The sequence below is a fragment of the Emys orbicularis genome, chromosome 4, assembly GCF_028017835.1.
Source record: "Emys orbicularis isolate rEmyOrb1 chromosome 4, rEmyOrb1.hap1, whole genome shotgun sequence".
NCBI lineage: Eukaryota > Metazoa > Chordata > Testudines > Emydidae > Emys > Emys orbicularis.
Genome location: NC_088686.1, coordinates 22,428,914 through 22,445,205, shown reverse-complemented (window position 1 = coordinate 22,445,205; position 16,292 = coordinate 22,428,914). Strand labels below are relative to the sequence as shown.

The 16,292-nt window shown below is 39.9% G+C and overlaps 1 protein-coding gene across 5 annotated transcripts in view; it reads left to right on the top strand.

Moving 5' to 3' along the window:
- Positions 1 to 16,292, top strand: part of TRAF3 (TNF receptor associated factor 3) — a 39,441-nt gene that overhangs the window by 15,189 nt on the left and 7,960 nt on the right. For 2 of the 5 annotated variants that reach the window (XM_065403711.1, XM_065403713.1), the window contains 3 exons: positions 2,597 to 2,671; positions 4,554 to 4,646; positions 9,200 to 9,340. In XM_065403711.1, the coding sequence (XP_065259783.1) occupies positions 2,597 to 2,671; positions 4,554 to 4,646; positions 9,200 to 9,340 (309 nt within the window). The remainder of the gene's footprint in view (positions 1 to 2,596; positions 2,672 to 4,553; positions 4,647 to 9,199; positions 9,341 to 16,292) is intronic. The other 3 variants (XM_065403712.1, XM_065403714.1, XM_065403715.1) reach the window with 3 other exon arrangements.

The window sequence follows — 16,292 nt, the reverse complement described above, 5'->3', positions numbered from 1 at the left end:
TTAATAAACATTATGCTCTTGAGAAGATGATCTAGGCATCTGTCTAATAACATAAGTGGAGGGCCACCTTTGGGGCTCATTTCTGCCAGTATATATTTACCAACTGAGATCCTGATTCAGGAAAGCATTCCTTTTCATAATAACACTTATACATGTTCTTAAATCCTACTGAAGTCAATAAGAAATGCTTAAATGCTGTCCTGAGTAGTGAGGGACTTAAGAATGAAGTGCTTAGTCTTACTACTGTGAATTGTCCCATTAAAAACAATAGGTCAACTCACATCAATAAGCACGAGGCTTGATGATAAGGGTTGGCGGAATTGGATTCTAAAAATTGTTGGTAGGGTTGGACTTTCACCAGCTGCCATCTTATCCCTGCATCATTTTGTTGATTATTTCATTTTTTTCTGATGTTAAGAAAATGAATCTGAAGCCCAGTTGGATAACTAGGGACAACCATTCTAAGGTGATATAGGCAAATGCCTGCCTAACAATTTGAGAAAATTGTGTTGTGCCATTCTCAATAGTGTACAAATAGTATACAAAAAGTGAACATGATATTTTATTATAGAAATAGAATCATAGAATCATAGAATATCAGGGTTGGAAGGGACCTCAGGAGGTCATCTAGTCCAACCCCCTGCTCAAAGCAGGACCAATTCCCAACTAAATCATCCCAGCCAGGGCTTTGTCAAGCCAGGCCTTAAAAACCTCCAAGGAAGGAGACTCCACCACCTCCCTAGGTAACCCATTCCAGTGCTTCACCACCCTCCTAGTGAAATAGTGTTTCCTAATATCCAACCTAGACCTCCCCCCCGCAACTTGAGACCATTGCTCCTTGTTCTGTCATCTGCCACCATTGAGAACAGCCGAGTTCCATCCTCTTTGGAACCCCCCTTCAGGTAGTTGAAGGCTGCTATCAAATCCCCCCTCATTCTTCTCTTCTGGAGACTAAACAATCCCAGTTCCCTCAGCCTCTCCTCATAAGTCATGCGCTCCAGACCCCTAATCATTTTTGTTGCCCTCCGCTGGACTCTTCCTAATTTTTCCACATCCTTCTTGTAGTGTGGGGCCCAAAACTGGACACAGTACTCCAGATGAGGCCTCACCAATGTCGAATAAAGGGGAACGATCACGTCCCTCGATCTGCTGGCAATGCCCCTACTTATACAGCCCAAAATGCCGTTAGCCTTCTTGGCAACAAGAGCACACTGTTGGCTCATATCCAGCTTCTCGTCCACTGTGACCCCTAGGTCCTTTTCTGCAGAACTGCTACCTATATGTATAGGTAATATAGCAACTCTTAATATGTTAAATGGTTACTGGTTGGCACAATCCTTAGTTTTGAGGAAGTTGAAGAAGCAGTGCCCCCATTTAAATCTCGTATAGCACATGTACTTTTTCTTATTTGATTTTAATTTTTTTTCTGAAATGTTTCTTTTGAATTTTCATTGTGAATTTCTACAATAAGTGTTTAAAACAAAGTAGATGTTGCATATGGCAGAGGGGGATGAGTTAAACATTTCAAAATTAGATTGGAAAAACCTTGTTTCTTTAGCACCACAGTTTCATAAGGAGGCAGGATCCATTCAGGCCTTTTTCTGGAGATGGATGAATTGAGTACCAGAGGGCTTACTATGTGTGGGTCTTTTTAAATATCTTGAACTCAGTGGAGGTATAAGAGTTTACACCAGGTGAGGATCTGGCCCCTAGGTCCTCTCTGCTCTGTATGGAAATAAAGGTCTTAAGGCACTTGTCAGAAGAGGTGAGGTTTGTCATGGTGTCCTTTACAAAATGGCCCTTCATTCCAGCTCTTAGGCAGTTTGCATCTATCTGCGGCCCTGTCCCCTAAAAATGGCTGCATTTCATTACGGCTCTTCGTATATACTTCTGTGATTTTATTTTAAAGGACAACTTATTTTCTGTGTTTATCATCATTCAGAATATTGGATCTGTGCAAAATACAGGCCTTTTCCTACTTTAGAACATTGAATCCTGTGTACTGCATTATAAAAGTGACTCAGCTGCACCCTGATATAAAGTATTTGTCTGTTTCATGCAGTATTTGTTTACAGTCTTCATTGTTTAGTTTTGTTTTATTTTAAATTCTGATATTGAGAATTGCATGTCACGTTTTGACAATCTGTTCCTAATGAAACTAGAGTTAGAAAAGTCGTATGTTACTACAGTGAAACTGGTCTTGAGTGACTACCCAACAGACCAGCAAAAATCATTTGTCAAGTAAAGATTGACCTTAAATTAAAAATCAAATAAAAATGTATGGAAAGCCTTGGGTTTCTTTTTTGTTTGTTTTTGTTTTGTTTTTAAATGGGGTTGCCTATAGGAATGGTCTTCAGTGGAGGTTTCACTGTATATTAAATGTGTCTCTCTGTATATTGTATTGGCATGTGCGTGTGGTTACATGTGTATATACCGTTTATGCACTCTGAGTCAGAGTGGAGATAATATACACACATGTACTGTATGTTTTACAAATGGCACACAATACAAATCTGATAATCTGTGCCCTTTATATGTTCTGAGCATTATCATGCAAACGTTTTCTGCCAAAACTCACATTTTTTTCCTATTGCAGTTGAATGCACATTTGTCAGAATGTATTAATGCCCCAAGTACCTGTAGTTTTAAGCGTTATGGCTGCACTTTTCAGGTCAGTATATAACAGTTATACTTCCCAATTGATGAAAGTCTGCAATAAGAAAACTTAACATTTTGACATGAAAGTTCTGGACGTCTCTACTCTTGGTTAAGAAACATTCATCCAGTTGCATGAGTGATTAAGACTATGCAGCAGGTGTTCATTTTTGCATATATTTTTATATATGTAAAATTATAAAAAGTACATACACATACTGGCGATATCTTGGGATTTCAGTTAGCCAGTTACAGATGTCTGAGATCAGAAGACATAATTACATTAAGAACTTTAACTTTTCTCTTCTTTGAAATAAGAGAAAAATTGTCATTTTTTTGTTCTCCACAAGCTGTCTAGTAATTTCAGCTGTTCTATGGAAGTATTTAATTTTTCCCCCGAATTAAATTTGTTTAATTTCTTCTGTTTGTGCGTGTGAATATATACACTATGATTAAAAATAGGTGGGCCCACTTAGAATGTTTATTTTATGTACATTCATATATACATATGTATATATGTGTGTGTGCATATAGGTGCATAGTCAAACCACAGCATAGAATTAATAAAAATTACAGCTTAAATCCTAGAAGTCACCACAAAGTAAGAAAAAACTTGAGTATAGTTTCAACACTGTTATTTCCATATTTGCAATATCTTACTTTTCATACCATGCATCTGAGAGTGTCAGCGAATTCTGACAGTTTTACAGTAAAAATTCAAAAGCTGCTGACAGGAAAAACGGAATTTATCAAATTAAATGTCATAATTTTGAAGCTCACGGTGACCCATGAAACTAGATCTTTGTGTACGTGTGCAACACTCCTATAAACCTTCTTTCCCATTGATATCTTAAGACCTGTTTTAAGTCCCATTGAAGTCAATGAGAGTCTTTTCCCATTAATGTCAAAGGACTTTCGATCAGGCCCTTAATATTCTGCCAGTGTAAAAAAGAAAGCATTCAACAATTTAAACACACAGTTGCTCTCTCAACTGTAGAAATAATTAATGATGTAGCACTGCCCACTGTTATGTCTTATGTATCACTGTTCATTCTTTTTATGTATGTATATGTGTGTATATATGTACATATATCCACATATATATTTTTGAATATTTTATATAGAGTATATACATTGAAGATCATTGAAACTTTTCCAGTTGCTTGCAACATATCTAGCATCTAAACAGATATAAACTGCATTGCAAAACATTTGCAGAAGTATAGTGTGAAGTAGAAGGTAACATGATCTGCATCTTATGTACTCTGTATATTATCTATGTGTGTTTTGTAAACTTACAGTGGTTATTTGTACCGACATTTGCAGATTGTGAAGGGGCAGGAAATCTGAACATCATAAAGCAACAATGGATGTGTCTTGCTAACTTTGTATAATGGCAAATTAGCCACTGTAAACTATTTTAGTCGGCAGATTCTACAAAATTGGCAGTTTCCAGTGATGATAAATTTACCTTAACTGTTTTTCTTTCCTATTCACATCAATGGAAACTTTACAGTAACTTATAAAATGGTTAATTAAACCTATTATTTGTGGAATCAGATGTTTGAGTTATATGACTTGTTTTGTGATTTCTTTAGTATAAAAATTATAGAGATGGTTCTAAAACCATTCATTTTGTAAATCTTTTCTCCATTTTTGTTTCCTCTGATAAATAAGTACATTGGAAATATACAGCAATTGGATAAAACACTTGATTTTAAATGTATTTCTCACTTTTTCATAAGTTCCCAAGTAGATTTCCCCTCTGTTTATATTTTTGTAAAGTACATCCGTGTACCAAAATATATGTAGGGCTGGTTTTATATTCTTGTGTTATATTATTGGTTTTTTTTAAAAAGTGAAATTGGCTAAAATGTATAAATTCTTTGTTGTCACAGGGAACAAATCAGCAAATTAAAGCACATGAAGCCAGCTCAGCAGTGCAGCATGTAAATTTATTGAAAGAATGGAGTAATTCTCTAGAAAATAAGGTATATCTTCTACTCACTTTAATTTTCATTAATTTTTTTTAAATTCTATAAAAATAGAGGAAAACACTTTTGTTCAGAAGCTGTTTGGAAATACAGCTAAAGCACTAGTAGGCTCAAAAAGCTGTAAAATGAGTCAATGTAACATCACTTTTATTACAATAAAATAAAATAAGAAAATTGGCTTCACGAGTAAATATGTAATTTTTATTCACGTGTTGCTATGAATTTAGTATTTTAATATTCAAGTTATCAAACCAGCTGACATTAAATTTCTCCTTCAATTTCTTTTTCTTATGAAAGAGACCATTAGGAAAAGTACTGCAATGTTAGGAGCTGCATCTACCTGTATATTTTTCTGGAGATCAGATCCTAGAAAACTCCACATACTGAACCGGCTTCATTTTTATTTTAAATTTATCAAGAGCTCTCCAAGCTTCTTGGCCTGAAGAGACTTTTATTAATTGACATGCTGTTACTCTCAGGCAGGCTGGTTTCTGTTCTGATGCTGGATCTAACTAAGTTCACGTTGTGCAATGCTCCCTTGGAACTCTTGTCTTTAAAGAGTTTTTGGGACTTGGGGGAATTTATTGGGAGACCAGATGCTGCAGATCACCTCCCTAACAGCTTCAACTCCTTTGAATAATGATTTAATTTAGAGCATTTAGGTTTTGTTTAGAACGCAGGCCTTTCGTAGGCTTTGAATTTAAAATATGTGTCAATGCTGCATCCAATCAATAGTGAAATGAGTCAACATATTTTAAACAGGTCTTAAGAGGTTCAGTGTTTTAAATAAAAACATTATTTTGATAGTTTAACCAAATACTGAATTACTTTTAATCCAATGTTTCTGAACAAATTCTCCTAAATCTAAAAGTAGAAAAGTCCGGAGCCTCTTTAGCCTGTCTTGGAGTGGGAGGGGATCAAGTGAAGGCATATATTAAAGTAAGAGAAAGGTAAAGCAATCCAGATGAGAGCCCACTGGCAAATGGAGATGTAAGCCTATAACTTCAGTCTACAGAAGTTTATTTGCCAGAGTTCACTGAACTATGTGGAGAGCAATTTCCCTGTTGTGCTAGCATTTTTCTTCAGAGCCCAACAAGAAAACAATTTCTTTTGCGCAAGAGGATTCTAGCGTGCTTTTATTCAGATGTATTTCTTTGTGTAAATTTTAGTTTCACTGCAGAGGAGAACAACATCTCAGTTTACCGTCACCTTCAAATCTAAGAAGAAATTCCCATAATTTAGTGGTGTAGTTTAGGTGTAGTAAATGTTTCAGTTTTAACAAATACAGGTTCATATTCTTCTTTCCTTTTTTGCTAATTTGAGTCAAGCTATAAAATTTATTTTACATAATTAAAGAGAGCCTCTTCCCTGTGACTTACAGTATATTTTTCTTATTTTCCATACTGCACTTTAAAAGAATTGTAATTGCACTGATATGTGCTGTATCATTTAAAAACTGTTGAGCAATTCTATATCTCTTTTTTTCTTTTTTTAGTGGTAAGAAAATAAATGCCTCAGTGCAGTTTTTTTTTCAGTCTTAATTGCTTATCACTGTTGTCTTTTTGCACTTCCTGCTTTGTAAACTTCTTCCTATACATAATAAATGAGTTGAATCACTGGAAATCCCAGGACAGTGCCAAGTTACCAGAATAGCTAACCACACATCACATGTCAGTGATTTTATTGTCAAGAGGTGTAATAAAATGGATTGTGACTTAGTGTCCTCTCCTTCCAGTTAAAGTAACTCATGGCACTGAATGCGTTAGGGCAGAGAGAGAACTTCTGCTGAAGAATATAGGTGAAATCCTGGCCTCACTGAAGCCAATGGAAGTTTCGTCCACTGAGTTCAGTGAGGCCAGAATTTCATCCTATGTACTTAATTGGATTTGAATGGAAGGAAATAAAAGAAGTTAACTGCTCCCATTCAGGATGATTCTTTGATGACACAGAACACCTAAATGGTGTACAAACTGAAAGCCTTCAGGCTTGCTGTATATTGTCCCTTCCAAAGCATGTGCTAAATGATAACCTCAGTAAGTGAATATTGCTGTTGACAAAAAGCAGAGCGATGAATCAAATCAAAAGTTTGGGTAGTGGGGAATCTGAATTTCATGACCTGAGTCTTTCTTTGTAGTGGGGACAAACTAGAAGCCTGAATCCAAATACCCTGGAATTTTGGGATGCGGGGAATCGTGACTCAATCCAAATTTTGTAGCTTCTCTAATAAATCCTGCTATGTATGTTTAAATACAAAAGCCATGTCATGTGATATAAATGTGGAGATAACTATTTAATCCAATCTTGTAGGGGATGAGAAATGTTTTCATTTCTTATTTGGGCGTGTGAATTGGTTTCCCATAATAGAATTCTGAAATAGTAAAATAATACCTTAATTGATTAAATGCTTTTGGAAGACAGCAAAATAGCATCCACTGTAACATTGAAATATGACTAGTAAGTGAAGAAATTCATTATTCTTGATTTCAGGTACAGTACATAAAATACTGATAATAGTTTTGTTTCTTTTTGTGCTCCCTTATTTTAAAATTGATGTACTCAAATTCAAAAGGCACAAGCCAAATGAAATTTAAATCCTGTATATTTATTTATCTCTATTCATGCATGAGTTACTTTCAGATTACATTTGGTGTAATGAGAGGTTTGTCTGACTAAGGACCGCAGGATATGGCCCTGTAAACTGCATGGAAAATCTCAATACAAGACCGGCCATATACTGTACCTTACATAAAAATGGAAATATAATACCAGCAGCACAAGTGCAACTGGCTTGTGATCTGGGGGTATGGAGAGGAAATAATGAAAGAAAGGGAATGGAAATGTCACTGATAAGTAAAGAACTCTGATTCATTATGGAAAAGTTGGATGCACAAATTAGAGTAGCTACCCAGGTGGTCTGATTTATATGGTAGGCAAACTTTCACATGGTTAAACTCTTCTTGAAAAATATCCCCAATACACTAGGCTTGCTTTCCTTCCGTGACTGGCAGTTCTCTCTCTCTCTTTAATGCAAGGGGAAAAAATCAGCTTCATGTCTTATTTCTACTAGGCCCTCTTGTATCCTTGTAGAATTGAGGTACAGGATCTTGTTCCAACATCCATAACTTTTAGGTGGGATCTTGTCCCCTTAAGATTTCAGCACTGTTAATTTGTATGGGTCTTCAGCGACTTTTGCGGGAATGGAAATCATTTTTTCTTATCTTGCCTTGTAAAGATCTAGTTCTTGACTCTGGGCCTGGCAGTAAAGTGACAACAGCAGAAAATACTGAAACAAGGTTTTAAAACAGCAGAAGTGGTGGTGCACCAAGAGTCGTGCCCACCTTATGATATAAGTCAAAGGTGTCTGAACCTGAGAAGCACTAGAGGTTGTCTTGGGGTTGTTTAGTTTTATTGTTTGAATGTGGTGTAAAATAATTAGTCTGAAAGAGGAACTTTCACATTTGTTTAATTGGATCAAAAATGGTGTTTTGTATCGTCTGTCTATCAGAAGCAATGCTGAGATGTAATGAGTCAAACATTGTCTAGATGTCAGATACTTTTAGTTTTCTTGTTGAATAACCTACAGATAATATATGCAGTGTAATTGTAGCCATGTTGGTCCCAGGATATTACCTCACCCACCTTGTGTCTCTTCTATAGATCATGCACACTTCTTGCAAGAAGGAAATTGTGTAAAAGTGTAGCACATACAAGCAACAAAACTAGTGATGAATAGATTGCTTACTCTCTTTTATACGCCCCTTGCGGCGCCTGTTAGATGTTCCCCATAGCATTCCAACAACATGGCTGATGGTTTAAAATGAAAACCAGTCACAAACAAATAAGATTTATGAAAAGGTGTTCACAGACAGAAAAAGAATATCATCACTAACACTCTGTGCATCCTCTTTGTCTCTTTGGGTGCTAGTAGACGCTTTTGGATTTGCTCTGGACTGCACAGATTCCATCTACAGTAATATTAGTTGAGCTGCTTTGACTACCTTTCTTTAGTACACAGCCATCCATTCCCAGACAATTACCATACTTGGTGAGCTCAATTAAATGACTTAGATTGAGAGAGTAGTATTTACTAAATCTTTCTCCTTCCTACATAGGCCTTTTCAGTGCTTCTTTTCTTTGGCATTTCTTTTTAAGCAATATTAGCATCACCAACCCCAATCTGGAACTAAATAGGCTGCTTCCTGTGAATAGCTAACCACCTCCATGTCAGGGAGTGAGTCGAAATCCTGGACACTGACCTATTAAATAGTGACCCAAATAAACAGTTGTGTTTATAAGTAAGATTTATTGCTACTTTTGCATATCACTTTTTCTCATTTATTAGGTCAGGTTGTGTCAGTACAACACTGTGGGAGCGGGGGGGAAATTATTAGAAACTTCAGATTTTTCTGGTAGTCTTCTAGACGTGGAGAGAGATTTTGCTAGGATCTCTCTTCTGAGCTTAAGGGGAAAACTCTAGGACAGTTTTAAAAAATGAAGTTGCAGGTATTTTTCACAAGTTTTGGCAGGAGTAATTGTAGAATTTTTTCCAGGTGGCCATGCTCCAGAATGAAAGTTTGGAAAAGAACAAGAGTATACAAACTTTACATAATCAGATTTGTAGCTTTGAAATAGAAATTGAAAGACAGAAGGAAATGCTGCGGAATAATGAATCTAAAATACATCATTTACAGGTAAGAATTTTAGACTCTCCCCGTTAAAACAAAAATTACAGTAGTTTCTGTTCTGTGCCTTTACACTTGCAAAGTGAGGTGTTCTAATTTACAAAAAAAAACTATTTCACTCAAAAGGAGGCATTTACATTTATTATAAAATAAAATTTTGAAATATACCTTTTTTCCTGCTCAGTAGCTGGTTTTTCATATGTAAATCTCTTGATGGGTTTATAAAGTTTTCACTAAAACGTTAATTTGACTAACCCACATTTAAAAAAAAAATGCATTACCTGAAAAGCTAATTTTAAAAAAATAGTTTAAAGCTAAATTACACTTAGTCAGAGAAGCAATTGTAATCCTACGAATTTAATTACTTTTTGCTGCTGTGTAAATCAAAAATCTGCTTAACAGACCACTGCCAAACTCGAAGCAAAGGCCAGTTAAATCCCTTTAAACTGTCCTATGCTCACTCTGTATTTCCTTTCTCCTTATTGAAACTTAAGAAGATATTCATCATGGGTGAAATTCACCCCTATACAGAGTCAGCACAAGTCTCTGCACTGCATTTGAGTAGATGGTTTTCTCCCATATATCTAGTGACTTCATACATGATCCTTTCAGAGAAAACAGTACCTTATGTTTATATAGCACTTTTTACCCCCAAGAATCCCTTTATAAGCTATTGTTATAAAGGCATCATTGCAAACAAGATTCTGATACATCCACCTCTAGAGTGGAACATAGCAGCTTTAACTGCACACTGCAGTAGTATACATCAGTTTTCAAAATAATGTAGGTAAAAGTATCATATCCAGTTGATGTTGCAGGAGAAATGTAGGTATTGTAGGCAGAATGTGGCTGAGGTTCAGTTTTATGTCTCTTCCAAAAGTTGGCATGTCCAACAGGACAGTGTCCCTAAACCACCATGCTGGGGCCATTGCTTCAGTACCATCTAGAAGTCCCATCTGTTTGAAACATCGGCACTACCTCCCACAGTACCTATGTCTTGGCCTCTCCTGTTCAAGTAGTGATGCCGCCTAACTCTGCTTAGGTGGTAGTCTAAGATATGGTGGCATGCTTGCAGTATTGCATTCCAACACCGTGGAAGTAATTCAGGGTCTGGCATACTTTTTCTATATTTTTCCTATCTTGGCACTTCCTGGTGCATCGGAAAATTATGATTATAACTCTAGTGCCGTGAATAAACGTGAAGAGTCAACTTATTGGTGTGCTTTAAATTTATGTGCCTCTGTATTCATTGCTGAATGACTCTAGCATGAGGTAAGTTATCTTGAAAGTCTTCTTTTTATATGCAGTTCTCTCTCTTAATGGGTAATGATGAGAGACGAAATCTAGGGAAAGGTATAGCAATGTTTAATGAGGTCTTGGCAACTTATTGTAATTTTTCAAACTTGCTTAAGCCATGGCACTGGTCTGGTTCTATTTAGAAGGGGTTGTGTTTTAAAGAAATCAATTTTAATCAGAATCAAATAGATGGCCCTTTGGAGGTAGATGGGGATCGAAGAGTTTCTCCCCCCCCCCCCTTTATTTGTCCCCATCTCCTACGTACATTATTCCAAGCCAAATAGTGCCTTAATGTTACTTCAGTCTGATTTCTCCCACGTGCTGAAATCCTGGTCTCCATCAAATCTGCAAGGGCAGTCTATGAATATATCCTAGTTTGATTTCCTGTGAACTCTTTGGTCAGTGTCTGTCATCCAATAGGAGCTGAAACCATTAATTACCTGTTGTGAGCTATTGTTTTTCCAGACAGTGTTGAGCAGCCATTGAAGTACCAAAGCCACAAATACTTCTAGTTTAGTGCTATACAATCTGCGTTTGGACAGGCATTAATTGTTCAGCATGTAAGTCCTATGTGTACTGATAACTTTCAGTATGATACAGTAACTCCTCACTTAAAGTCGTCCCAGTTAATGTTGTTACGTTGCTGATCAGTTAGGGAACATGCTTGTTTAAAGTTACGCAATGCTCCCTTATAATATTGTTTGGCAGCCGCCTGCTTTGTCCACTGCTTGCAGGAAGAGCAGACCGTTGCAGCTAGCTGGTGGGGGCTTGGAACCAGGGTGGACCGGCAGCCCCCTATCAGCTCCCCACTCTCCTAAGTTCCCCCATGTGGCTGCCGCCCAGCAGGCTATCAATTGCCGGCAGTTCAGCTGTCCCTCCTCCCACTGCCATGTGCTGCTCCTGCCCTCTGCCTTGGAGCTGCTCCCGGGAGCCTCCTGCTTGCTGTGCGGGGGGGGGGGGGAGGGGAAAGGGGGACTAATGTCCGGGTTTCCCCCTCCCCCCTGCTTACGCCGTCTCCATATAGAGCAGGGTGGGGACACCACAGGGCTCAGGACGGAGGGAGCTTGCTGGCTGCAGCTGCTGTCTCAACTTCCTGATCCACTTAAAAAGGCAGTGTACTTAGAGTGGGGTCAGCATACTTAAAGGGGCAATGTGCATCTCTCTCTCTCTCTCTCTCTCTCCCACACACAGGGTGTGTGTCTCTGTCTGCCATGCTGTCGCCCCTCCCTCCATTCGTGCTGCCTTGTAGGGTGTGAGGCTACATTAACAACAGTATGTTAACTTTAGGGCTCAGCCGAATGCTGGTTCATCGTTTAGCAGTAAGGCATTCCCTGGGAAATACCCCACCTTCTTCCACCCTCTAACTTCACCACCTCAACCAAGCTTCACAATCATCATTGCTGTGTACAGTATTAAATTTTGTTTTAAAACTTATACTCTGTCTATCTATCTGTCTATCTGTCTATCTAAATATAGTTTTTTGTCTGGTGAAAAAAATTTCCCTGGAACCTAATCCCCCCTATTTATCCATGGGGAAATTGGATTCGCTTAACATCATTTCGCTTAAAGTCACATTTTTCAGGAACATAACTTCAATGTTAAGCAAGGAGTTACTGTATCAGTATTAGTTGATATGCAAACTTCCTTAGTATTGGGAACAGCTGTGTTTCATTGATTACAATTGGTATTGTTGTCTGCTCTGCAAGACACTTCGGCAATAGCATTCTTAACAGTTCTTCTGAGCATAGAAGCATCAAAAGGCATCTGGATGCTGGCAGGAACCTCAGGACTTAGGACTTTTTGATTCAGACTAATTTTCTCTGTACTGGTCTCCAAGGTAAATTTTAATACTTTCTTTGGTTCGGTTTCATCAGCTTGCAAAGGAGTCACAAACTATTTTCTCAGCCACCATTTCATGGAAGCAGCCTGTGCATGTAGTGTTAAATCTCCATCATCAATGGATAGTAATGCTCTAGAAAAGCCAAGTCTTTCTAGAACTTTAAACTATTTCTTTGAGTAGTGTCCATATGGGTGCTCCACTGTAGGTCTGTCTGCGTCCCTGCACCTTTGATAGGAGATTTTAGATAGCAGTGTCTGTTTGGCCCATACATGCACTCTCCCTCGAGGCTAACTAGTGCTGCAGGGGCGAACCACCCCTCAGTTCCTTCTCAACCCCCCATGGTCAGAGACAGAGCACATAGCAGTCCACTTTCTCTTTTCCTCAGAGTTTTAGAGTTCACTTTCCTAGCTCCTACTAGACTTTCCATTGTTGTTTTTTTTCTTCGCTTTTAGGGTTTCTGTTAGTTTTTTTCCCCCCATTTAAAAAAATAAATACATTTTTCCTTATCCCTGTTTTTCCCCTTTTCCCCCTGACTGGGAATTGTCCCCAGTAAGAGGCATGCCCAGCTCTCCTGTGTTTAAGCGATGCCTCTCCTGCAGGGAGCAGTACCGGTTACAAACTGATACATTCCGCAGAAGTGCACCTTCTGCCAACAATTGAAGGTTAGATCCCAAAAGAACTGGGAATTAAAGTTGAAACTCCTCCTCCTGGAGGGTACTCTTAAATTGACATCTGACCCCAGTCCTGAATCCCCTCCATGGTAAAGATCGTCCCCGGACCCTTCAACTTCTGAGAGAGAGCCAAGGAGGAAATCTGACTACCCTCGCAAAGTTTCCAAAAAGAGGGCTGCAAGCCCTCAAACTGAGCTCCTGACCAGCCAGAGGAGATTCACGGCGTGATTGGTCACCTCTGCACTGGCAGCACCAACAGCTCCGAAACATGGTACCATAGGTCAGATGGGTCCTCTGGTGCAGACACTGCCTATAAGCCTAAAGACCTGAAGGGCGCAGGCTCTGTAGTGGCAGTACTGCCCGTCAAAGGCAAGAGCAAAGACCATACCGTCTCTGTGAAGACGGTACAAAAGTGGAAACCTACGGTACTGACTACTTCCAAACAACCCCCATCGGACCGATCATCTCGCACAAGATCTCCGCCAGTTTCCTCAGTACTGGCAAGTCAGCACCAGCGAGTCAACACGGACAAGCCCTGTCAGTACCAATCACTGCGGTACCATGAGAGTTTCATTTTTCTAGTGATGGCATGGTGGCTGAGACTCCAGAGTCCCTGCTGCTTGGTACCAGGGCCCCGGTACTGAGCCCATCTTGGTCCCTGGAATCACCACCAGTGCTGGGGCATTCACTTCCAGTCTCCTTGTCTCCTCCACCGCTTTACAGCGAGGTCTCAGATAGTGACCTGAATGGTATCCTCTCACAGCCCTCACACCATGGCCCATCTCTACATCAACCAGGGCACTCCCCATTACACTCTTGTTCCGAGCCTCAATCCTCTTGGTATGGCCGCCCATGGGTACCACCACCCATGCCCTTTCCATCACCCCAGTGGCCATACTGGGACCCATGGGCAGCCCACAGGCATCATTCTTCTCAGACATTTGGTGTTTCCTACCAAGAATCAGTAAGACTGTCTCCTTCAGCTTCGGTATCTAGAGCCCCAGAACCTCAGGAAACTTTTGGGGAGCAAGAGGCCAGACTTAGAGGAGGAAGTTACACCACCAATGAATATCTCCTCCTTCTCACCAAACGAGGTGGTGATGCCTCCTCCACCATCCATGGTGGATGATTTTAAACTATTTCAGGATCTCACAAAAAGTGTGGCAGACACACTACAGATTCCGCTGGTGGAAGTGAAAGATACCCACTACAAGTTAGTGGATATACTGCACCCCTCATTTTCCTCCTCAAGACTCATCCTCCCAGTCAATGAGGCACTTCTAGATCCTGCTACGGTCATTTGCCAAATGCCAGTCTCTATCGCACCAACATATAAAAGGGCCAATAAAAAGTACAATATGTCCTCCAAGGATGCAGAATTCCTTTTTTCACACCCTCCACCTAACTCCATCGTTGTGGATATTGTGAATTCCCATGGCCAACAGCATCATATTAAATCCACCCATTATGACAGGGACTGGAAAAGAGTTGATTTATTTGGTAGGAAGGCATACTCCTCAACAACTTTGCAATTCAGGATTGCAAATTATCAAGCCTTAATGGGGAAGTACGACCACATGGACTATGCTAAACTTAATACATTTATTGACCATTTGCTAGAAGCACAATGGGAACAGTTTCAAGCAAACATACATGAGGGTCAGTTAGGAAGAACAGTGCACCAGACACACCAGATGCTGCGGAAACAGCAGCTTGCTTGGTATCGACAGTGGTGGTGATGTGATGGGCATCGTGGTTACACTTCTCAGGACTGCCGAAAGAGGTACAAACAACAGTCGAGGACCTCCCTTTTGTGGGCTCCAAACTTTTTAAAGACAAGACCGATGCCTCGCTCCATATTCTTAAGGACTCTAGGCCACACTGCACTCACTAGGGATCTACACACCAGGACAGAAATGGAAATTCAGTCCTCCGTCATCCCATACATCCCAACTACCCCAATACCTGCCACCACAGCATTATTATGAGCCATAGAGAAAGAAGCCTAGAATTCAAAGGCATAAACCATCGCCACTCAATCCTTACAATCTCAGCCCTAGACCTCAAAACACCAGTTTGAATGCCTTGGTTGAGGCCCCAAGAGACCATTCCCCACATCAGCTGCAACCTATAGACCTTTCACATCCCTTTGGATGTCACCTCGATCTTTTCCTCCAACACTGGGAATACTTAACTTCCAACAGATCGGTCTTGGAGATCATTTCCAAGGTTACTCTATCCACGTCACCAGACTGTAAAGAGAGGAAATAGATCATCTACTATGCTTAGGAGCCATAGAACCCATTCCTGTACACCTCAGAGGCAAAGGCTTTTATTTCCAGTATTTTCTGATTCCCAAGAGAAAAGGAGGTTGGAGAGCCATACTAGATCTAAGAACACTAAACTAGTTACCTAAAGGCTCAAAAATTCAAGATGGTCACACTAGCAGCAATTATTCCATCTCTAGAGCAGGGAGATTGGTTCTTGACCCTTGACCTCCAGGACGCCTACTTCCATATATCGAGCCAGCCATCCACAGACGATTCCTCAGGTTTACCCTTGGTCAGGACCATTACCAGTACAGAGTACTTCCCTTCGGCCTCTCATCCGCACCCAGAGTATTCTCCAAGGTCCTTTCTGTAGTAGCAGCTCATCTATGCACCGTGGGGATCATGATTTACCCTTACTTGGACAACTGTCTCCTCAGAGACTGCTCCTTCAACACCCTATGGGCCACAATTGAGTTTGCAAATCAATGCCAAAGATTGATCTTGACTCCAGTACAGCGGTTGGAGTTTATAGGGACCAATCTCGAATCAGTACAAGCGAAAGCGTTCCTCCCGCAACACAGATTTCACACCCTGGCCATTCTCATAGAGACAGTTCAAGCCAGCCCACAAACGCCAGCCAGACATTGCCCCCAGCTTCTCGGGCACATGGTGACATGCACGTTCATGATATCTCACACAAGACTACATGTGAGGTGTCTACAGGTATGGCTGAGGTCTGTCTACACACCAAACAGAGACAGACCCCTGCAGGGTCAAATACTCACTGGAATGGCAGAAAGACCCAACAAACGTCTTTACGGGGATCTTATTCGCGCAGCCCTTCCACCCCCCTCCTTCCCCCCCAACATTACTTTTGACAATGG